This window comes from Tribolium madens, unplaced genomic scaffold (assembly GCF_015345945.1).
Source record: "Tribolium madens isolate multiple individuals breed KSU strain unplaced genomic scaffold, Tmad_KSU_1.1 Scaffold_3;HRSCAF=73;Tcas5.2_LG2, whole genome shotgun sequence".
In the NCBI taxonomy this organism is placed as follows: domain Eukaryota; kingdom Metazoa; phylum Arthropoda; class Insecta; order Coleoptera; family Tenebrionidae; genus Tribolium; species Tribolium madens.
In genome coordinates this window covers 12,648,473-12,656,687 of record NW_025401006.1, presented here as the reverse complement: position 1 = coordinate 12,656,687, position 8,215 = coordinate 12,648,473, and the positions used below count along the sequence as shown (strand labels likewise).

Here is an 8,215-nt window from a genome sequence, read left to right as displayed (position 1 = left end):
TTTTCCTAGGGTTTAAGTTTGCTGAAAAATTCGATTTCAATATTAAAAAATTGTTTTTGGTATTTTTCATTTTTTTTTCTCACATTTACCAAACATATTTTTTAATTTTTTTGTTAATTATAATAACCATTTTTCTAAAGTGAAATGTGTATAGTTTAATTATTGCATTTTTTCATGTYCCATTGGTGTTTTTAACAAATTGCGTGTGGCGGCTTGCCTCAATTGCCCCATCATATCAAAAAATCAGCATTTTTATGATTTTTTCCCTTGTCTCATCGTTGATAAGAGCAAAGGAGCCGTGAGGAAGGAAGCCCGCCGTGGATCTAATCGAACGAAAAACGGAAACAATAGTCGCTGCAATTTGATAACACTAACCAATCCCCACGTTCTTCGTAAATCCCGACCTAAACCACTATCTCACTTCATAAAATAAATTGTTAAATAATTGGAGCACATTCGGTGATAGCTTTCAGTCATGTCTTTCCGCATCGAAGACATTTTAAAAAACGACGATTTTGAAAAAAAAAAGTGCAAAAACACCGGTTGTGTGACACCCGAAAACAGCATTTTGCAAAAAACTTTACAAAAACCCAACTTTCACTACTACAGATCGCTCAGCGAACCCTACGCAAATTGGGGCCCAAACGAGAGGGTTTACCACTTCTACGATGTCTACAGGGCGAAAGGTGAGTCAAATTTTTAATGGGGATTTTTTTTTAAATTTAATTTAAATTCGTTATCATTTCCCAAACCATAAAAATTACGCTTCCGCCACGTTTTGACGGCCAAAGGAAGCCCTTAATCCGCCTAGTGGTTAAAAAACCGAATTTTGAACAAGGTTATCAGAATTATTCGGAAACTCATTTTGTCAAAATTTGATTGATTTGTTTGCTTAATTGTCAATAATTACTTCATCCATCAATGTCACACCGAATAACACAAGGCGACAAAAAAAGTAAATTTTATATCATTTTGGTCGTCTCAGTGAGACAAATCAAATGCACTAAAAAAAAATTTAAAAAGTCCACACACTTTGAACTAATTAATTTTTTTTCTAATTTAAATGAATTTAAAATACTTTAACTTTAAAAAATCATTACTCAATAACTATTAGGCCGATTTCCTTCAAATAAAGACCGTTCTAAAGCGATAGCCTTGCCCTTTAGAATGATATGAGATTTGAAATTGAATATTGGCAAACTTTTCTTCGAACAGTGTTCGAAGAAGTTCGAAATAAATCGAAATAATCTAAGAAAAACCCTACTAGTATTTTTTTTTCATCATTACCATCGTGTAGAGTATTAGTTGTAATCCAAATTTTCAAAAAAATATACCGAGTAGTTTTCAAGATATGATTTTTTGAAGTTAAGGTTTGCTAATCAAGCATTGCCCCATATGGGAGAAATGCATGTTAATCTTACTTAAAATTGCATTTTTATAAAAGTATTTGTTTTAAGACTCTTCTTTTGCTTAAAAATGGTCAATTGCACCTTCTTTGTTCTAATTACAATAAACAAAAACTGTTTGTTTACTTAAAACAAATAAAGAGTACTTGCGTACTAATTAAAGCAAATAAAGAGTTTTTTTCTTGTAAAAATGACCACTGATCATTGAGCAAAGAGGATCTAGAAGTTTAAGGCACGAGTCTTAAATATAAGGGCAAAACTTTTTCAAATCAAATCACTTTCCATTCAGATTTCGACTTGTTCATTTTGTTCTAGATTTCTGAACTTTTTTTGAAAATGTTCTGAGCAAATGCTTTCTCATCACTTTCTAGTGATGTTAAATACAATAATTGATTTATTTTGTTGGTACATTCTACGATTAGCTTCAGTTAGCTTGTAGGTAGTAGTTGTTGTGATAACAGTTGCACACGAAGCAACTGACTTATTGCATTCAACATCACTAGAAACTGATGAGAAAGCATTTGCTGAGAACATTTTCAAAAAAAAGTTCAGAAAGCTAGAACAAAGTGAACAAGTTAGAATCCGAATGGAAGTGATTTAATTTGAAAAAGATTTGTTCTTATATTTAAAGCTACTGCTTTAAACTTCTAGATCCTTTTTGCTCAATGATCAGTGATCATTTTTAGAACAAAAAAACTCTTTATTTGCTTTAATTAGTACGCAGGTACTCTTTATTTGTTTTAAATAAACAATTAGTTTTTGTTTATTGTAATTAGAACAAAGAAGGTGCAATTGACCATTTTTAAGCAAAAGAAGAGTCTTAAAACAAATACTTTTATAAAAATGCAATTTTAAGTAAGATTAACATGCATGGAGCAATGCTTGATTAGCAAACCTTAACTTCAAAAAATCATATCTTGAAAACTACTCGGTATATTTTTTTGAAAATTTGGATCACAACTAATAAAGAGATGCTCTACACGATGGTAATGATGAAAAAAAAGTTACTCGTAGGGTTTTTCTTAGATTATTTCGATTTACTTCGAACACTGTTCGAAGAAAAGTTTGCCAATATTCAATTTCAAATTTCATATCATCCTAAAGGGCAAGTCCATCCCTTTAGATTGGTCTTTATTTAAAGGAAATCGGCCTAATAGTTACTGAGTAATGATTTTTTAAAGTTAAAGTATTTTAAATTCATTTAAATTAGAAAAAAATTAATTACTTCAAAGTGTGTGGACTTTTTGAAATTTTTTTAGTGCATTTAATTTGTCTCACTGAGACGAACAAAATGATATAAAAATTTGTCAAGTTGTCACGGACATAACTTTTTTTTATCGCCTTGTGTAATTGACTTTTTCAGCCGTTTCTTGTCCCAGTTTGTGTCCGAGGCCCCCCTTGTGGCCCCCTTGCCCACCCCTGAGCTTCTTCCCCCCGTTTTGCCCCTTTTCCAAGCGAAAGGGGGGCCAAGTGCGTTTCACGGCGAGCCAAACCGACGCCCTCGAAAAGCGTTTCTCTTCGCACAAATACTTGAGTCCTGAGGACCGGAAATTATTGGCCGAGTCGTTGAAACTTACCGATCGACAGGTAAACAAACATTGCAGCACAAGGGAGAGAAAACAAGGCTTTGTTTTAGGTGAAAACGTGGTTTCAGAACCGGAGGGCGAAGTGGAGACGCTGCAATTCGTCGAGTGAAGTCTCCTCGACGAAATACGAAGAAAATAAATGTATTTTTGTGTGTAATAAAACGGAAAAGTCGAGTGATTAAGTTTCGTGTTTTTATTGGTAAAAGCCTTGAACAGGAAATAAACAATAACAATGATTCTTAAATCAATCGTTTTTAATTTGCATTGGAATCTTTCCCAAAAAAAAAGTTTACACCAAGTTAATTCAGTCTAATCTATGATACAAAAAATCGTAGAAGAAGCCGTTATGTTACAAAAAAAGAACAATAAAACATATGAACACTGTTATTACATTACCTAAGATAAAAAAACTATCACATTATTATTATACAAACACTGTAATAATTATGATTTTCATTAATGCAATAAATAAACTTAAAATAAAACGGTAATCATTTGAGTTTATTACAGTTACCCCTATAATAAATTCAATTGCAGGAAAAATGAAAACTAATTTTTTGTTTTGTTTCGTAACCACTTTTTTGGTCTAATTCATTCCAAAATCGATGTTCGAAACAAATTCAGGAAGATTGCTCCTGGCCGTTTGCTTCCTGAGATTTCATGACGTCGGGGAGGTCGGGGGGCGCCGAATACGGGGTCAGCTCCAAGTGCTCAAACGTATCAACTGTCTCTCTAGAATTACACACAACATTTTCCCTCAAAACAAAAAATTATTCGTTTTTTCAAAGCTATTATTGCTTGGTAACAGTTGTTACATTCTCACCTAAAACCGTGCAAAACTAAGTTGCAAGCTAAAGCCACGTCTAACAAAAAACGCTAAATAAATAAAAAAAAATAGTTCATCTATAAAAAGTATAAAACAAAATATTACAACGCTAAAAACGGAAATCCCCAAAACCTCTTATCAATATAATCGTGTATGAGTAAAACTGGTCAAAAGTGAGTATGATAAAGTAGCAATCTACCACGTCGGTAATACTTTGGTTCAGATAATAACTCATGTCGGCACGGTAGCATTTAGTACTTTGTTCTAAAAAGTATTGTCATATCTTTAAAGATATAAAAACAATATAAAAGATATAATACAAAAATATTCCAGTTATGACTTGGGGCGTTTGTCATAATCCAGCCTAAACAGGATGTTTTATAAAAACACAAAAAAAAAACAAACAATACCAAGTAAAATTTTTTTTTAAAAATTCTATCTGTCAAAACTTTTGACATTTGACATTTTTTTATGTCTATTGTTACCGATGATCTTGTATAATTATATTTTTTCATAATTATTCAGTAAAGGTACAAAAACTTTGTCAATAAAAGCTACAAATAACGTTAAACGAAGTTTCAATTCAGATACAGCTTCTTTGTTTCCTCTTCTAATAGCCTGTAGCAAAAAAACTTTGGAAATTATTTTTACAAAAGAAATAAATAGAGACAAAGTGCAAAATTTAAACCATCACAGTTTCGAAATTTTTATGGATACAATTTTTTTAATATTTTTTAGATGTTCCTGGTATCTTATTTTACTTGGCATTTTTTTGTTTTTGTGTGTTTTATAACTGTATAATAATATATTTGGCGTTTCAAGTGTTTTGTTTTGCTTTTATGGTGGATTTATGCCTCCATATTTAAGATTTATCATTTAAGAAGATCTTTTTTTTTCTATGGTAACATTTATTTATACTATCATTTAAGATTTACGCTTTAGTATTTCAGATTTAATTTTATTTAAGAGTTCCCAACTTTTAACTTTTTACGTTAAATGACAAATAAAAATGATAAAATCTGTAAGTGTCAGAACCTTGTCATTACTGACATTAATCACACTTGAAAAGTAAAAATTTTCTCTGAAATAGTAAGATGTTGTACAGTTGGAGACAAAATACTGGTCGTCACTTTTTTGACACTTTAATGTAATTCAAGATTTAAAATATGTACATACAACTTGTCAACTATGATCGACAGTAGCTAAAAATAAGGTTAACAGTCCTAAAGAATACTTTACAATTTAATGTTACTTAAGTGACATTGACTACCAAAGTATTTTGTCTCCAACTGTACTTGTGGAAACTGTTAGAGAATATAGTTTATAGATTGTCACAAATCGTGACTAATTTAACTTATGTTTGTGTAAAATACGAGATTTACATCGGTGTATCCTTAAAGTAAGTACTTTTTGGTTAATTTAGAAGTATAAATTCCAAAATTTAGTAAAATGTCAAATCAGTTAATTCTTAAATTAAATCATAAACAATAAATCTTAAACGTGGAAGCATAAATCCACCACTATTTTCACTCAATTTTTGAGGAAACTACGAATCAAGAGACTAGAGAATCAATTAAAATTATTTTTTAGTTAGGTTACTTTCAAGCCATTGTTAAATTATTTATTTTTTAACGGAAGTAAAATCGAGAAATGTAAACTAAAGTAATAATGAAGTAGGCCATGGGAATTACTAACTATAGCGACGTCTGTAAGCTATCACTTGAACTAAAGTTTTACCGACATGGTAGATTACTATTTTATCATTTCGGTATGACCAGTTTTACTCATGCACTTTTTAATAGATTTTGTATTTGTTTTTATTTGTTTACTATTTTGATGATTAACGTTCAAAAGTGAACAGCTTTAGCATTTAATTGTTAAAAGTGAACGGTTTTAGCACTTTATAATCACAAATGAACGGCTTTAACTTGCAACTACTTTTGAAGACTTTTAGTCACCAACTATTAATGTGTTCAGTTATGCAACCAACTATACAATGGCCGTAAAAGAATGCAAATAAACTTGAGAAAACAATAAATACGTAAACAAGTGATTAAGCAACAAATAAAAAATCTAACCTCACTGCCAGGCCCACTGTGGCTGGACTCTGTGCCTTGGCCGTGGCCGAAGTGAGTCCATAATCCTGCAACATCCTGTCGTCCTCCATAATCGTGTTGTCTTTATTGAATAATTGTTGATCCTGGGGCGGTATTTTCAAAATCCCTGAAAAAAAAACTGAAAAACGCCCAACAAAAACACCTAATCCCACCTTCAATGATTTTTTTCAGTTCAAGGACGGTGGTGGTGTCTTTAGCGTCAGTAAAAATCGTCAGTTTCTTTCTCCGAATCATTAAAAACACGTCCTGGAAAAACACAAATTATTCAATATCATCATCGCGTTTAGGTTAAGTCACTACAAGTGACATAATTCGGTTATAAGGGGCGGGTCTTGCGCCCCCTTGCACACTTACCATGATGGGAGTATTGCGTTTGAGTTATTTTCGTAAAAATGGGGATTTTTTTGTGGTTTTCATTAAACTTGTTAACCTAAATAATGTACAAGCACTGTTATGGTCGTTACCAGGAAGAGTAGGGGAAAGGACGCCGGTGGTGGCAACACTGCGGCGCCAAATTCAAATCGAATTAATTAAACGCACTGAAATGCCCCGTCGATTGCACTTTACGGAAAATAACTAAACCAAGCAGGCTAGTTTTGGATATGGGTGGCAGCAGTGGGGCGCCAAATTCAAATTGAATTAATTAAACGCTGTAATTTCATCACCATCCCGTCGATTGCACTTAACGAAAAAATATATAAATCGGGTGAAATTCGCAAGGTTTAGTCGGGTTCTCGCTCTCGGAAACAACCAGTAAGTTTTTGTAAGCTTTCAATGTTTATTTTTTATAGAAACATAATTAAAGTCCCATTAAAAAAGCCTGTTCTTGTCATTGCAAACAAGTAAGTTTGACACAAGTCTCGTGGGAATCACCTATATCCTGTTCGACTTCCGAGTAATGTTAATGAACTTTCATGAATAAAAACGAAGTTTTTGGTTAAACTCGATTTTTTGTGTGAATTTGGCCGATTTCCGGCATTGAAAACGAATTGATTGGTGTAAAAATGAATCGCGGAACTTGTCTCCCACATCCGGGTCTTCGTCCTTGCGCGCAACTTCTAATACGGTAAATACTACAAAATCTGAAATTGTTTACAAGGCTCAATTTTCACCACCACATTCTTTGTTTCCCATTTCTTTAAAGAGAGATGAAATTCGTGGCAATTTTAGTCGGCTTGCATGTGCTTTCGAGACAACATCGCTACTGTCTTAATGTTTCTGAAAAATTTAAGATTTAGTCGAGATGGACAGTGGCTCGAGAAATTTCCTCGTCCTTTTGCTACTCTTCACTTCGTCGCTCGTCGTGGACGCGAACCCAATCGGTAAGTCACGTTTTTCAGGAATTTTCATAAAACTGAAATTCTTAGGTGTCTGCATTCGCAATTGCGCCCAATGCAAGAAAATGTTCGGCCCTTATTTTGAGGGCCAGCTGTGCGCCGACGCTTGTGTCAAATTTAAGGGCAAAATCATCCCCGATTGTGAAGACATCACCTCGATTGCGCCCTTTCTCAACAAATTCGAGTAGAAAAATATTTATTGCACTATCTGTGATTATTTATTAATTTTATGTGTACCTAAGTAATTTAAATAAATTGTATAAAGATCAACCAGTTCTTGAACATTTCACAAACGCTGGACTAGAAACCTGTTTCCTTCAAAACCTACTTTTCAGCTAAATTCATACAGATTTGTCAACAAGAAATTACCACCTAGGATTTCAACTTTTAGGAAAATTACGTTTTTCATGTTGTTTGTCACTAGAATTTTCAGAAGTAATTTTGAATGCTTAGAAATGGTTACCCCTTGTTGTTGACAGGTGACTTAACCAGTGATGCCAGATTAAGGAATTTTTCCCTAGTTCTAGGGATTTTTCTAACAAAAAGGGAAAAAGGTTTTTTTTTGAATTTTTCTTTATAATCAAGGGTTTTTTAACATTATCAGTAAAAATCTCAATTTTTTTCACAGTTTCAAAAATTTTTTAATATGAATACTGTAACTTCGCCAAGTTAGCACATTTGTATATGAGTTTAGCACATACAGGGTGAATATAAAGTATGGAACCAAGCGGTTTTATTTTTAATCATTTGCCTCCAGAAAATAATAATTAATATAAATTAAAGTAATATAAAAAATGTGATCGTATTTTCACAACGAAATTTTATTTTGTTTATGAGTTATTCGATTTTTTTTTGTCAAAATTGCAATTTATGTGAAAAATTTTTTTTGAAAAAATTAAATATAAAGCAGATAGTTGTAATCCTTAGAGTATAGCTTTTTTGA

General features: G+C 32.3%; 3 protein-coding genes across 3 annotated transcripts; 2 read left to right on the top strand and 1 right to left on the bottom strand.

Moving 5' to 3' along the window:
- On the top strand, window positions 1-3,493 carry LOC123007879 (hematopoietically-expressed homeobox protein hhex). Its single transcript, XM_044403368.1, has 3 exons — window positions 1-686; window positions 2,770-2,993; window positions 3,043-3,493. Exons 1-3 carry the CDS (start codon window positions 476-478, stop codon window positions 3,172-3,174), a joined length of 567 nt encoding a protein of 188 aa, XP_044259303.1. The 5' UTR covers window positions 1-475; the 3' UTR covers window positions 3,175-3,493.
- On the bottom strand, window positions 3,171-6,445 carry LOC123007880 (elongin-B). The gene is made up of 4 exons (XM_044403369.1): window positions 6,290-6,445; window positions 6,088-6,181; window positions 5,897-6,041; window positions 3,171-3,724 (listed from the first exon to the last, which is right to left on the bottom strand). Exons 1-4 carry the CDS (start codon window positions 6,290-6,292, stop codon window positions 3,613-3,615), a joined length of 354 nt encoding a protein of 117 aa, XP_044259304.1. The 5' UTR covers window positions 6,293-6,445; the 3' UTR covers window positions 3,171-3,612.
- Window positions 6,446-6,628: 183 nt separating this feature from the next.
- Window positions 6,629-7,542, top strand: LOC123007881 (eclosion hormone). The gene is made up of 3 exons (XM_044403370.1): window positions 6,629-6,688; window positions 7,168-7,257; window positions 7,303-7,542. Exons 2-3 carry the CDS (start codon window positions 7,179-7,181, stop codon window positions 7,458-7,460), a joined length of 237 nt encoding a protein of 78 aa, XP_044259305.1. The 5' UTR covers window positions 6,629-6,688; window positions 7,168-7,178; the 3' UTR covers window positions 7,461-7,542.
- Window positions 7,543-8,215: the final 673 nt, after the last annotated feature.